Here is a 15,772-nt window from a genome sequence, read left to right on the forward strand (position 1 = left end):
TGTTGACTGACTGCTACATAGACACCTACCTCACAGGAATTCTCCCCTCCCTCCTCTATCATAAGCTGCTGGGTGGGGCTCTGACTGACCTTAAATCTAGAGGGGCTTTTCTGCTGCCACACATAGGCTCTATGAAGTGCACAGTTGGATGGTGGGAGTTACCACCCGTCCCGCAGCACAGCTTGCTGGGTGGATGTGAGGAGCCAGGAAGGCTAGGAGGGAGGCCTAGTGAGACTGATAGCTGGGCTACCTTCACGAATCCTCTGTGTTTACCCTGAGACTTCCGTCCCTTCGAGCCATCACCAGCCCCCCTTTCCCAGCCCAGGACCTCCTCTCAAAGGAGAGGAAAGCAAGGACAGGGGGCAGATCTAATCTGCAGCTATTTATTTGAATCCTCGTGTCGCCTCTCCTGGCTTACCTTGGCCTGAAATATTAAGGAAGGGAGGTCTTAGGACGAGGGGTTGGAGTGCTGCCCAAGACACCAGAGCCAGCTGGTAGCCTCATGCTTCCTCGTCCGCAGTGCTGTATTCCTAAACCCTAGCCCATGGTTTCTTCAACTTGAGCATGCATCAGAATCACCTGGAGGGCTGGCGCAAGCAGATGGCTGCGCCCTACGTCTGGAGAGGCTGCTTCGGTGTGCCTGGTGTGGGGCTCGAGAGTTTACATTTCTAACGAGTTCCCAGGTAAAGCTGGTGACAACAGGTTGAGGGCCACTGTCCTACCCGTCAGGGATTTCCGCACCTGCTGCCGTCCTGGTGGCTTCTCACCGGGCTCCATCTTAAGGAGGAAAAACTCCGTGTGTGTGGGCAAAGGGGGGGATGGGAAATGACTTGGGAGTTTTTCTAACCCTGAGTCCACACTTTCCTACACCTAACTGGACAACACAGAGGTTGATAGCTTCATTTTTTAACCGGCGGAAATATTTTTGTGAAATCTCAACATAAAAGAGACGAGGGCTGAGCGGCTGCGGGGAAACAGAAGCAGAGACCCCGGCGCTAGAACTTCTCCAACAGGCCCTGAGGGGGCGTGGCGGCGGGAGGGGGCGTGGCGGCGGGAGGGGGCGTGGCGGCGGGAGGGGGCGTGGCGGCGAGCCGCGGCCCCGCCGCGCCGTCGCGGGGTTGCGGGGAGGAGGGTCCGGGCGGGAGGACGTCCGCCCACGCGCGCTGTAAACAGGTCCGGGCTCTTGAGGGATCCCCGCGGCTTGCTTTGGTGACTGCGCGCAGAAGTATGTGGTGCTGGGAATGGGAGGGCCGCGTGTGAAACCACAAAGCCCTACTTGTATATGGGAAGGCCGGGAAGCCTACAGACTTTTCCACGTTTCCAGGATCTTGCGTGCCCGCGCGCTGCGGGAGGCGCGGAGGCGGGACCTGTGGGGTCCTCAGCCTCGGGGCGGTTGAGCATCTGGGCTGGGTCCAGGGACGCCGGGCGGGGGCGGCCGCCTCGCCAGGCCGAGAGGAACAGGTCGGACAGGAAGGTGGTCAGCGCCTCCCTGCTCGGCCTCCTCGGACGCCGGGACTCGGGGGCTGACCCCCTGCTGACCCGAGCCTGCAGAGCCCTGCCCTGTCCGCTGTTACATGCCGCCTCAGGAGAAATGGATATCCAGGCCGGGAGGTTCCTGGCAGCCCGCCTGCTTGGCAGCCTCTTCCAGAACAGTCCGTGGAGTACAGACTGCTCCCTGTCTTCTTCCAGTCTGGTCCCTGGAGGGATTCCAGTCTCCCTGCCCAAGTCTTTTCCCTTTTCTGCTTATCCTGGGGAAGGAACATGCATCAGGGCGTTAAGTCGCGGGAGAGGAGCTCCTACTGAGCAGCGCAGAGCCCTTAGCAGTAGGAGGCCTCAGTTCTCAGAGAGCGACGCAAAGACCACAGCAAATTGATTACAGTTGTTGAGTTCACAAATGGGAAGTCCACAGCCCTGGTCAGGGAGTAGAAGGCGCTGTGAATAGGAAGACCTAAGGGTAGACGATCAAGTAGAACAAGGCCAGGCAAGGCATCATCCATTAAAAAAAAAAAAAACAAGAATAAAAAAAATCCAGTCTCATAGAATGGGACTAGTGTACCCCTCCAAACTCGGATGGGGGCATGCCGATTAGAATTTAAGTATCCGCAAAGCAGTTTAAAAGCCCAAAAGAAGGGCTCTAAATATATTTGAAAAATTTTGGGGGGGTGATCCCCATATGATGGCATCTAATAGATTCTGCATCCCTTTTTTTCTGGAAGAGAACATTCGAGAGCTATAACCTAAGATACTGAGGGTCTTTTCACCTGTCTTGGTAATGAAGGCAAGGGTGAATTTATAAATTTGTAGGAATCCTTTTTTTCTGTGGAGCCCGATATCTATTTTCCCACTCACTGTAGTATAATGAGTAGGATTGTTCCAGAGCTCCTGAGGGTGCAGTGGACTTGACGGAGAGTAATTTTTCCAGAAAAGACCTTGCCTGCTGACTGTAGTTCCAGGGGGAAATGCAAAAGAATCATCACACAGCACGAGCCAGCCTTCCCTCCAGCCTAGGGAATGGGAATTTGTGGGGCACGTTGAGCAGGGTTGCAGAGCCCTCTGGTGGACCATTGCTGGAGCACATTCATTTTAGCAGCTCACATTCTGAAGGCCCCTGAGACTGGCTTTGACTTCAAGCAAGTCCTATGGGAGTGGGGTTACGATAGCTCCTTTTACAAGATGGGGATTAGGGGGAGAAGAGGGGTACCCACACCCTCAACCTGAAGGACAAGAAATCTCTTCATTTCACCTCAGTGATGCCTAGCGCTGGTGGAAAGGCTGGTGCCAAGCAGGTGCATAATAAATGTTGAGAAGGAATAAACCAGAGGATAAATTAATGAATGAGAGCATAGTTCCTCCTCCCAGACTGCTGAAACGCATTTGAAGAATCAGAGGTATTGGATGACAGTGTCCAAAGAGACCCAGAGTAAAGGGTTGCAGTGGGAGTTAAAAGTGGGAAAATGGAACAATTTGAGAAGTCCTGTTTATAGAGTTGACGAAAGAGAGGCGTAAACAGTGTCGAAGACAACTGGAGGGTTTCTTGGGGCAAGAGCTCTGTGGGCAAAAGCTAGAGCAAACCCTAAGCATACACGGAGTGGCAACCTCTAGACGCACACACTGTGATGCTTCCCCAGGTTGTCAGCGGCCCTCAAGGCCAAGTCTGTTATTTCTATGGCAGCATTAGACAACCCAGTTTCTGGCTTAATTTGGATCCCTAGCAGCCACCTCTCCCTTCCACCCACAAGTGTAACTAACCACCGTCTTTCTCCAATGTTCTCTTTTACAAAAGTAGTTACCTCTCTCATCTTTTCTATTCCCAGGGTGAATATATAGGAAATGACGATCCATTCCTGCGTGGAAGGCCAGCGCTCCATCTTCACTAACACGATATAGTTGAAGAGCATCAAGTATCCGATGTACGCCAGCTGTAAGGAAACACAATATATAGCACACTCTGGCTCCGAAGACCCAGGGGCCCTGCACTCGGGCAAGGCCACTGCCCCGCAGGACAGAACAAGGTCAGCAAGCAGGACGTAGAATTCATGACGGAATTAACCTCAAAGCTTTCAACTAGTCAAATAATAATTTAAAAAAGACTGTAATAATAGAAATCATATGATATGCTGTCTTCCTTTTGACCCTTACATGTGTCTCTGGGTCCCAGTACTTTGCTTATACCTCTGTGTCATGATGCATCATTTTGTTTCGCAATTACCCACTTTCTCGTGTCTTTCTGGCTAAAAAGGGAACCTCTTCTCTCAGGGCAGTTCTTGCTCATGCCTGAGCCTCAGGTTCCTGAACTAGGGCACACAGTGGATTTGTGCCTAATGGACGCCAGGTAGATTAAATGTCTGTAGGAAGGAAAGGAAGACACATTCTGTACTTGTAAACCAGTCAAACCAACGTAAAAATAGACTGGACTTTATCTCGAAGTCCCACTTGAATTCTTTTCTGATATCATGTCTTCTTCTTTTTTTTTTTTTTTTCCTCCTACCTTAATGTGTTTGGCTTGGTGGGACCCTGGGAGGGTTTTATCTATTTTCCATTGCATCACCTCCCCACCCCATCCAAGTTGGGATATTCCTCCCTGGTTTCTGCTTCTTCGAAAGAATACAAGAGAAGATAAGGCGATGTATAGAAAGGAATGGGTCTGTGTGGCCAGCCGTGGCTTGGAGTGGGGTGTAATCCTCACGAGGCTCGAATCCTGGTTGAATGCTGACAGGACTGGCTGAAGTGCTAGGTGTCCGAGGAAAACTCAGGGCTCACGTTTGGTGACTGTCACTGGAAGATTCAGCTATGTCTCAACGAGTAGGGTGGAGTGGAGGAGGGCTGGTGAGGTTCTTGCACAGGGGACCGAGGAACCTTTGGAGAAAAAGGCCCCCTCAGGGAAATGGCATATAAGCTCAGCCTTTTCTAGGCAATGCTTTGAGCTGACTAAGGCGCCTGCTGGCTTTGGGGGCCTTCGGGGCTGTGAGTGGGAACTGAGAGTGAGTTTATTCCTATCTGCACTCTTCAGAGCCCACATAGCAAAGAACAGGACACGGCGTGGGCAAAGAGGTTGAGGCCTTGGAAGTACGGTGTAGCTTTCACGCCCTGGTGGGCAGCTTAGCAGGTGGAGAAAGGTGCAGCCTGGCTGGGAGACAGAAGGGGAACTGGCAGCCCTACAGAGCTAAAGACAAGCTGCGTTCTCTGCTAATGGGGCCACTCACTCTCTCTCGTCCTTTCTTTCCTTTTTCAATAAAAGGGATACATAGATTCTTAATAGGAGTCAAAGGTATTTTTAAAGACCCTATTAACGTTGGTGCATTTACAGACACAACCCTATAATTTCTCATCTCTGGCAAGGTGAGCGGATGTCAGAGTTCCACGAGATTAGGTGCGGAAGCTGTGGAGAGGCCGGAGGGCCAGGAGGGCTCATTCTCCACCTCACGGATGCGCTTTTGTACGCCCACCCCTTCAGGGACTGTCATTCTGTTCCACACCTCAGGTCCCACTCCTCCCCTTCAGGATCATTAGCACCCTCTGCAAACCTCACTTGAGAAGTCAGCTCTACTTAAAATCACGTAGGATGGTGTTTAAAATCTAACTTGGTTCATGTGGTTCCTGTTTTCCATTATACACTGGCATCCCACTCTCTGGTCCCCGTGAGTATTTCTCAAGACACAGTGGACTTTGATGGCTAAACTCTAAAACATATTCTCAGCCTCCTTCCGGCCTGAAATCCTTCTTTCTGGTTGCTTCTTTTTGTTTGTTGGATCCCATTCCATTGCTTCTAGGAGAAACCAATCTCCTTAACTGCCCTGGTGTTTATTATTTTACCCAATTCATTGCAACACATTCCAAAGCATTATCTTCTCTTGTCACATGTAGGCGCAGTGAGACCCACACATTCTCCCAGAACCTCGGCATCTTAGCATTTAACTCCTCCAACCTGCCTCTGTCCTCCGAATACGGGTCTAGCGTATTCTTTTGGTGGAAGGAATGTACACACCCAAGTCAGTGAAATTGGGATTTAAGTCCTAGCTCAGGTCCTTCCAAGCTGTATCATTTTGTGTAAATCACGTCACCTGCCTGGGCCTCCAATCCTGTGATGATAGCTGCTGACCTTACAGAGCTTTGGGGAGGATTGGGGGGAGAGTGGGGGGAACAATGTGTGTCTCCTTCCTGACAGTAGAGGCCCAATGAATGGTGGCTACTGTTATTATTTGCCTCTTTTTTTCAAGAAACTTCTATTCCTCTTGTCTCCTCTTAACCTCACTCCTTGCTTCCTTTTGATCCCATTAACTAGTCATACCTCTCCTTTTCTAAACTACCCTCCTTATTGTTTATGCTTCTTCCATGATCAGCCTGTTCTTTAGATCCCAGTTACTCTATAATGCTTTTCCTTCCATAATCAGGCTGCAATATAACATTTTGGGACAACTCTCAAAATATGGACTTCCAAAAATACGGCTTTAAACGTGTTTAAATGGCACGACAGAGGACTGGCGGCTGTCTGGGAGGCGACCTATCTTAGAACTCACCAACATTCATGGGGTCTTTGCTGCAGATTACCTTAATGTGACATGCTTTCATGTTGTGTGTGTGTGTGTGTGTGTAGACACGTACACACATATCTTCTGTAAGCTTTAACAAGCTCTGTGTAGAATGTCAAAGCTTTGAACAGAAACATAACCTTATGACTCTTATTGAAGTCAGTGGGAATCCTATAAGGGTTTGTATTTTATTGGCTTCTATATTCTTTGTATAAATTTTCCATTGACCAAGATGCACAACTCCTAAACTATGCAATGCAAGCCCCACAGCCCGAGGCAGGTTGCGTGGATCCCTGGGGGGCCTTTGCCCACGGCTGCTGGAGAGTGGAGGGGACACGTGGCATTGAAATGGAGGAAGGAGTCTGTCCCTGCTGGAGGAGCCCAGAGCACGTCCCTTGCGCTCTGACTTGGGTCCTCTTTTATACCTTGAATTGGCATCCTCTCCAACTGGGCACTTGAAATGGCTTTCATCGCAAACCAGGTCTGGGAGCCAGTTGGATCCCTGCCTCCTTTCTTCTTGGAACAGAAGAGGACCCAACCTGCTCTTCCGGAAGCTTGCTAAGATATTAGAAGTGAGGTTATGCGGAATTGAGGTGTGTCCTATCTTTCAGAAACTTGGGAGCATAGAAGGGGATATTTTTTGAAATCAGAGTGGGAAATAATCTTACAGAAAAGAACACAACCGCAAGCCAAGGGGACCTTTGCTCTAAAGCTGAATTCTACTGTTAAGCCTCTCTGGGGACTTAAAAATTGGGTGCTCCTCGTCTCGGCGTACTTCCTTGAGGCCTGGGCTTTGCAAATGCATAAACGTGGATTTCTGAAAGTCATGTAAACACAACCGAACAGGACTGGGGCGTCCTGTCTACAGTCAGCTGTGCAGAAGGGAGCTGGACACACAGGCTCCCCTTCTCAGAGGCAGCTTCACGACCTGCGACTAATGATACAAGGAAAGCAGTGTGTCCCAAGCTTCCCGAACCACAGGACTCACTCGGGCAGCTTGTTAAACCTAGAGCCTCCTCATCTCCTCCTTGGAGATTTGATTTAATGGGTCTGTGATGGGGCCAGGATTTGCATTTCTAACAAGATTCTTTATCATCATAGAATTTTGGGAAAATACTGGGCTAAAAACTGAGCCCTCTGTCTGGGGCAGTGGTTCTCAACCCTGGCTACCCATTACAACTACCTAGGAGCTTTGAAATATCCCGATGCTTGGGCTGTGCCCCAGACCAATGATGTCAGAATCGCTGAGAAGAGAACCTAGGTGCCTTTACAAAAATAGATGAAGATAGAGATTAAATAGAACCCAGGTGTTTTTTTCTTTTTAAAGTACTCCAGGTGGTTCCAATGTGTAGCCGAAGACTGAAAACCACTGTCCAGGGCATTGGTTTAAAAGCATCCTTGGGGTGCCTGGGTGGCTCAGTCGTTGAGTGTCTGCCTTCGGCTCAGGTCATGATCCCGGCCGGGGTCCTGGGATGGAGGCCCGCATCGGGCTCCCTGCTTGGCGGGAGGCCTGCTTCTCCCTCTCCCACTCCCCCTGCTGTGTTCCCTCTCTCTCTGTCTCTCTGTCAAAATGAATAAATGAAATCTTAAAACAACAACAACAACAACAACAATAAAAGCATCCTTGGCTAACAAATTGCTATAGCTGAATAAATGGGGACCAAGGGAATCAAGGAAATAAAGTTAATACTGAACAAAGATCAAGGGAAAAAAGAGATGTTTTGGAAGGATAAGAGAAGGGAGGCCTGTATTTGTAAAGGTGATAGATAATTCTCGATACTATTGCTTCTCCTGGTTCCTTTACGCTCTAGGTCAGGAGTTAGCAAACTTCTTCTGTAAACGACCAGAAAGTCAATTTTTGAGACTTTGTGGGTCTGGCAATCTTTATGGCAAGTAATTGACTCAACGCTTGTAGCACAAAAGCAGCCAGATTATAGGTAAACAAGTGAAATTGGTTGTGTTCCAATAAAACTTTATGGACACTGCAGTGTGAATTTCATATAATTTTCATGTGTCATAAAGTGTTCTTCCTTTGATTTTATTTTCAATTCTTTAAAAATGTAAAAACCATTTGTAGCTCACAGTCCACAATAATGGGCCTGGATTTGGGACTGGATTCGCCCTGTGGGAATGTAGTTTGCAGAGTCCTGTTCTAGGCGGGGACAATTGAGGCAGCCTGGTATAAGAGGAAGGACAGGAATGGGTGTAAAATGCAGTAAAATTATTATCTTGATAAAACTGTTAGTTTAAGGAAAGTATATGTAAAGCACTTATAACAGTGCCTCACAGTAGGTGTTCAAAGAATGGGATATTATCATTATTGAGTGGATGGATGAATAAAAAACACTATCACTGTGCAATGTGACTAGCCTCGGAATAAAAACAGTTACATTTATATTGTGCTTACATGTTCCAAGCACTGTTCTAAGTGCTTTACATATTTTAACACATTGAATCTTTCCTAAATCCTACAAATTAGGTACTATTATTATCCCTATCTTAAGGAATCTGGGCACAGAGTGCTCAAGTAGCTAGTTTGAGGTCACACAATAATACTGAGAGGCACAGACAGGATTTCTGTTCAGCCTGTCTTACCCCAAAGTCCATGCTGGTCACCACTAACTTGTTTACTGCAAGGTAAAAATCGTATATATGTAAAACACATAAATCAAAATTATTTTTGCAAGTCTTAATTCTTTCAGAGGAGTATTTTTTTGTAATATTCATATATTTGAGTTTTTACTTCACTGAAAAAATCTGATAATTATATTTTGATTATATCCTCTTCCAAGACCATAGTTGAAAGCAGTAGTTTTCAGCTGGTGGCAGCGTCAGCCCATAAGAGGACATGTGGCCATATCCGGAGACATTGTGGTTGTTACGCTCGGGGGCTGGAGACTGCTACTGGCATCTAGTGGACAGAGGCCAAGGCTGCTGCTGAACATGCCACGATGCATAGGACAGTCCTCCTTCACCAGGAATCATTCTGCCCAACACGTCAATAGCGCTGAGGTTCCGAAAGCCTGATTAAAAGCCGGCGTTAAGTGTTAGCATACAGAACCACGCAGAACAAGACCTCAGCTAGTCATCTGAGTCATCTTGGCCTCAGACTCGGATTTTCCTTTGCTGACTCAGGTGACTGGTGCGTATGTAGCTGGTTGTGAGAAAGGCCAAAAATACAGACGCCTGCCCTTCCCCTGGGACAGTGCCACCGTGGCTGGGAGACCTGGGCCTGAGCTGACCTGGGCCCGAGCTGACCTTCGGCTTAAAATACCATGAAACGTAGAAGTAGAAAACCAACAGTCGAGCCATTTCTACCATATCCAGAGGCTATTTCAGGGACCGTCTTTCATCTCGAGGGCAGAAAACTCTTGTGTGGTGGGCACTGGACTGTCTTTACTGTGACTGTAGGTTACTGTGAGTGGTTTTTGCTGCTTTGGTTGGCATGTTGTTTAATTGTGTCTGAGCAAGAAAGGTTGTTTGATGACACTCCCAGGTTGGCAGTAGTCACACACTTAGACTACCCCCCCCTTTAGTGGTGTTACTTTTAACACTCTGCTCAGCCCTTACCTTTCACGTGCTCCCCAAACTCAGGATTGGCATCAAAAATGGGCAACTCTGATCCAGCGCTCATCCATCCAGAACACAGAAGTGTTTTAGAAAATGACATCTATTTTCCTGCTAGACTAGACTCATACTCATCTCACCTCTATTTCTGTCAGTTCTCACTTCTACCATTTCCTTTATTTTCTGCAAGGAGGAGAAACGCAGACACTGTGGAAGCTGCCTCGCAAATTCCACACATCTTGCAGAACATTGGGAAAAGCTTTCATTCCTGCCTGTGCGATCCTTACATTGTGACTCACAGAGGAAACCGGGTAGGTGCACGAGAACCTGACCTTGACTCTCTGTGGTCATCCATGAGGAAGACGAGAAAGGAAGATGCTTACCGTGTAGAACCAGAACTTCACGATGGGTGCGTTGTAGAATTCATAGATTTTCCTGCCCAGGGGGATTAGCCGGTGTCTGCTCTGAACTTCCTCTTCATCCTTCTTTCTGGAAGACTCCCCATTGTTTCGTCCCAACATGGCCTACAGTGGAAGAGAATCAATACCATCATGGCAGGGCTCTGGGGAACAGGCAGTTTAATGTGCTCATTTTACAAATCAGGAATGCATGCTCATAGAGCTAGAGAGTTTTGTCCAAGGTCCCCAGAGATTCAGAGGCTGTGCCTTCCCTAAGGGTGCATTTGCATTATATATAGAATCATCAAAGGTTTTTGCCTGGGATGGAAGGCCTTAGGGCTAGCTCTTGATTATTCTCTTTTCTTCTACCCTGGGAGCTCTGGAAGATGTCCATGATGGAAGATACCCAGAGTTCTGAGAGGGAGAAAAATTACAGCCCGGAAAGGCCAAGAATCTGTCTTTTCTTTCCAGCCCCTCTCCCCATATATGTAATGAGACAGGAAGATCTGGATACGAATTCTGTCTTCACTCATGCTAATGACTCTTAAGTAAAAAATACACTGGACCAGTAATACCTAACTTACCCAAATGTTATGAGTGTTCCAGAGGCTAAGTTATCTGAAGTGCCTAGAGCTTAGTTAGGTGAGAAACATCTCCTCAACCCTTAGGCATAAACCTTGGTTCCTTGATTTCAAACCCCATAAATCCTGAATTACTGCTGGTATTAGTTTCATGGCAATTCCTAGGCATACCACCTTCCTCTGTGTGGGACAGTCAGCCAAGTGGGACTAGGAGAAACAGGGCCTGACCTGGAGAGGCCTCATCTCCAAGCTGTTGGAAGTTTCTTTACAAACAGAATTGTTTCCTTCTCACTCATGGCAACAGCAGCAGCAAAAACAGTGATTAAACATCACAAAAAAGGCAGAATTTGAGGAAAGGCAAATGCACGCCTGTCTGGGCAGCAAGTGACAGGATAAGTGTCCCAAAGATGGCTGAAGATCCTATTGGTGAAGAGTTCCAGACTTTGGGTCACTCAGAAGGATGACTGAATCCTCTCTTGGATACTCAGAATCCATGGCACCTTGGGAAAATCTTTTAACCTCTCTGAATTATCTTTAAATTGGAGGTAATAATAACATCTTTTATAGGATTGGTCCATAAATCAATAAGCATCTGGCACTTAATAAGTGCTCAGTATATTCTAGCTAGTGTTTACAATGAACTGAGACTTCCTTGGATATTCTTGACTGAAATGATCTAGTTGGGAATCTCTCACCAGAAAAAAGAAAAGTGTTATCAGGGGTCTAATATAGCATAATTTATTGGCTGTCCTTCCCTTCCTTCCTTCCTTCCTCCCCCTCTCCCTCCTTCCTTCCCTTCCTTCCTTCCTTCCTTTTCTTCCTTCCTTCCTTCCTCTGTCTGTCTCTCTTTCTTTCTTTCTTCCTTCCTTCCTTCCTTCCTTCCTTCCTTCCTTCCTTCCTTCCTTCCTTCCTTTTCTTTCTTTCATTAGGTTCCATGCCCAGCATGGAGCCCAACATGGGGCCCAAACTCACAACCCTGAGATCAAGACCTGAGCTGAGATCAAGAGTTGGATGCTTAACCGACTGAGCCACTCAGGTGTGCTGGCTTTAATTCTTTCAATATTACTCTAAAGCAAGGTTAGTTCTACAGTGTTTGGGAGATTTTATTTATTTTTATTATTTTATTTTATTTAAATTCAATTTGTTAACATAGAGTGTATTATTAGTTTCAGAGGTAGAGTTCAGTGATTCATCAGTTGTGTGTAACACCCAGCGCTCATTCCATCAAGTGCCGTCCTTAATGCCCATCACCCAGTTACCCCATCCCCCACTTACCTCCCCTCCAGCAACCCTCAGTTTGTTCCCTATAGTTAAGGCTCTTATGTTTTACCTCCCTCTGTTTTTGTCTTATTTTATTTTTCCTTCCCTTCCCCTATGATCCGCTGTTTTGTTTCTTAAATTCCACATATGAATGAAATCATATAATAATTGTCTTTCTCTGATTGACTTATTTCACTTAGCATAATACCCTCTAGTGCCAACTATATTGTTGCAAATGGTAAGACTTTTTTTTTTTTTTTTTGAGGGAAATGAGATTTTTATTAAGTGTAAGAACACGGCAAATCCTTCTAACTGCTCAGAGACTGACAAGGATTTGGGACAAGAAAAAGGACTGGGATACAGGTTTACAGTTGAGAGATCTAACTATAGAAATAATTTGTTTATCTTGAATTTGAGAACAGATAATTCTGGTTTCAAACCACCTTACTCAAGACATACATATGTAAGTTTCAACTACTTTTGTCATTGCCTCAACTATCCACCTACTCAAATATATAACAATCACAGATGATGAACCTGTAATCAATGGGATTTCCGGAGAAGGTAACAAGGTAATTTCCATTCCTATATGGACTCTCTGGTTAGACAGTTACCTTGACTTAATGAATAGGTAAGATCCCATTTGATGGCCTATCCACGTCTTCCTTTTGATCAGTGAGCTGGGTCAACCTTCATGATGGATATAGCACATTAAACTTCTATAAATACTGACCACTGACCTCAAGAAACTCTGAAGTTCCATGGTATTTATCCTTCTATAATTTATAATTTATGTAACATAATTATCCTGCTTCTGTTCTACTTCTTTATCTGCTCAATAATACAGTACCATTTGGGGACATAATAGGATGTTAGTAAAGGCAGCTTGGGGAGTTTTAGGCATCTTGGAGAGTGACATCTTGGGGTAACCTCTAGGGACAGCGGCTTCCCCAACAAAGTTGAAACAATGCCCTGGGTCCATGGACAGGCTGAGACTTTAGGAGGCAGAGTGCAAACACACTTACCTGGCAATGCGTAACACAAAAACAAAAACACCACAGCCTGTTTTGCCTTTATAATTCTGATACATTCCCAAGTGAATGCTTTTTTTAAAAAGCTTTTCTTTCGTGGGTTTAAGGAAAGCATTTTTGAAATTTCATTAATTCCAGCCTAAGCAGCTTAACTCACTGATTTTCTTGATTTCTCTTCCCAGTAGCCAAACATTTCCTTTGACTACATTCCTTTAGCAGAATGTAATAGGGTCAAATACAGGCAAAACTGCACAATATGGATTGGAGAATTTTTTGCTGGCTGGACACAGATGTCAAGTCTGGGAAAGATCTATGAAAGGCTATCAAGATGAAACTGAGACTCATATTTTGTATATAACTTTGGAAGGGCCACGGGAAAACATCCCAGTCCAAGAAAGGAGATGTTGGCTAAACACGGACGTCCAGATATCGTTCCTATGAAAAGAGTGGAGGTGTCAATGGGCTGCATTCTCCAATCCTCCCTGGGGTGAGTGAAGACCAGTGATCCAGCAGTGACAGAATTGTCACTGGGGTCAAAGGAAGCTCCACCTTAAAGGTATCTGCTGTCCAGCCCTGACTTTATCAGCCCACAAGTCCCTTCTTCCATTCCTCCTAGTTCTTTCTGCCTGTGGGGAAGAAGGCCAGGCAGCACTGCTCATGGGCTGGCTTTCACTTGGGTTCTCAGTGAACAACAGCAGGGCTGACTCTCTGGGAAGCAGACTTTGGACCAGATCCTCAAAGCTCTACCCAGAGCAGGAGAAGGAGCTGCTTCCTTTGTTTTCTTGCTTGAGACCCAACCAGAAAGAATGCTGATTCAGCACCAGGCCGCCTTCATAGGATCCTTCCTGAGCCTTCAAGCCATGTTATACTTGACGTAGGAGGCCCATGCATTATTTTTGGATTCTTTCTGCTATATGGTAGACAGAACCAACTGAATACCTACATTTGAGACCAAGAAGGAATTCTCTGCATCCCTGAGCCTACAGGCCTCCAAGCATGACCAGTGGGATCTCCATGCCTGGGTTCTAATCCTGGCCTTGCAACTAATTAGCTGGGTAACCTTGGGCAATTTAACTTCTCTGAGTCTCAGCTTCCTCATCTGTAAAATGGGATGATAATAATAGTACCTACCTCATGGGATTGTGTGAGGATTCCATGAGTAAGCACACGTCAAACATTTGTCACTATCATCACAATATTTGCAAACATTTATCAAGGCTTACTGTGTGCCAGGCCCTGGTCTAGAGAATTTACAGGTACACTTTTTAAACTGAAAAACCACCTGTGAGCTAGACAATGTTCTTATTCCCATGATAGAGGTTAAGCAACTGTGCCCCAGGTCCCACCATGAGTGGCAGGAGGCTCGGGGCAGGATTCTAGCTCCAGGGTGTATACTCTTTACCCCTCTACTGAAGTGTTCAGTAAAGATTTGGTATTATTACTACTAATGTTTCTGTTAATGCTTAAAATATCATTCCCTATCCTTGAAGGATTCAGAGGCCAACACTATGGTAAAATCTTTACAGAAGACAGTCATCTGATCCTATCACAGAGGCAAGCAGACTTGTCCACTCATTTTTATAAGAATCCTGAAATGGAAAACAAACTTAACTCTGTGAGTCAAACACTGTGAATGATTAATCAATCAAAAGAGTCGTCAGATGCCTATGCCCTGCTGTACTTGGGGTTGGGATTGTTTCCTTTAGGAAGGAAATATTGTTGATCTGGAAGAAAAACAATTCACAGGGTGGTCCCACTAGGATAATAATGCGAAGAGCCTTTTGTCACCCGGGCAAAACCAATTTTTGTTTTCTCTCCTTACAGGTTTTTTGGGTCATCACAGTCATGGTGGGGAAGGTGGGGGATATCAAGGAAGGCCTATGGAGTTGTTACTTGATGTCTCCAAAACTCTGAAGCCCTGTCTGTCCCTTTAATGGCATGTGATATTTTTAGACTTTGGGTACAATCCAGTAGCAGTCATGCTGCTCAGGCAGGGGCTGTGGGAAGCTGTCCCATGCCCAGCTGCCCCGTTCTCCCTGCAGAACAAAGCATCCACGTTCTATAATTATACCAGGGAGAGCTAATAAAAGCCTTCCATACAAACCTCAAAATTCAATTAATCCTGTGTTTGTGAGCCTGACCCTGAAGACAGAAAAAGGCGTAGCATCTGATCCCCAGCACAGTTCGAGCCCAGGGAAGCTGGCTCCTCCCACCACATAAATGCCTTTGCCTCCTTTGTAGGCGCAGACTGCCCTCTCACCTGCTTGTGTATAAAGCATTGCCTGTTTGGAAAGCTGAGGGTGCCTTGCTTTTGAATTTCCCTGGGTTGTCCTGTGCCACCGACTCTGGCTGAAGGATTTTGCACAGAAATAGGCCCTATAGTTATGCTATTTATGCACAGAGAAGACACTTTTATAATACCCGGTCTCAGTACTTCAACGAAGCACCTGGTTGGAGGGTGAGCTCGGGAGTGACTGAGACTTAAGCCGTAGCATCGGGACAAGTGGGTTAGGGTTGCTGCCCGTGGACCATGACCGTGTAGTTTTCCTTACTGTCAGTTCCATGTCCTCTTCATCTTTTTCCTTCGTGGGCTTCTCTGGCTCTTCCGGCTCCTTCTCTTGAAGGTGGATTTCCTGGGCCTGAGACATATAGGGCATGTCGTCTTTGTTCTTGAACTCCAAGCTGAGAATTGAAGGAGGAAGTAGAATTCCCAGAATTACCTAAAGTAATAATAATGATAATAATAATAATCACATTTAAAGGATTAAGATTAGGGCAGGTTTTTTTTTCAGAATCAGAGTGGCCTAGGGTGGGGGGGGGGCGTGTACGCATGCGTGTGCGCTGTGTGTGCCCCAAGCGAGGACCTGCATATGTTACTGCCCAGGGGGTCACTCTTGCCCGTCTGA

The 15,772-nt window shown here is 46.4% G+C and overlaps 1 protein-coding gene across 8 annotated transcripts in view; it reads right to left on the reverse strand.

Annotated features, from left to right (window-relative positions):
• Positions 1 to 15,772, reverse strand: part of TRPM3 (transient receptor potential cation channel subfamily M member 3) — a 919,507-nt gene that overhangs the window by 63,012 nt on the left and 840,723 nt on the right. For all 8 annotated transcript variants that reach the window (XM_032427586.1, XM_032427585.1, XM_032427583.1 and 5 more), the window contains 3 exons: positions 15,419 to 15,586; positions 9,980 to 10,120; positions 3,291 to 3,419 (listed from right to left, as the gene is read on the reverse strand). In XM_032427586.1, the coding sequence (XP_032283477.1) occupies positions 3,291 to 3,419; positions 9,980 to 10,120; positions 15,419 to 15,586 (438 nt within the window). The remainder of the gene's footprint in view (positions 1 to 3,290; positions 3,420 to 9,979; positions 10,121 to 15,418; positions 15,587 to 15,772) is intronic.

Source organism: Phoca vitulina, unplaced genomic scaffold (genome assembly GCF_004348235.1).
Source record: "Phoca vitulina isolate PV1807 unplaced genomic scaffold, GSC_HSeal_1.0 scaffold37, whole genome shotgun sequence".
NCBI classification, from domain to species: domain Eukaryota; kingdom Metazoa; phylum Chordata; class Mammalia; order Carnivora; family Phocidae; genus Phoca; species Phoca vitulina.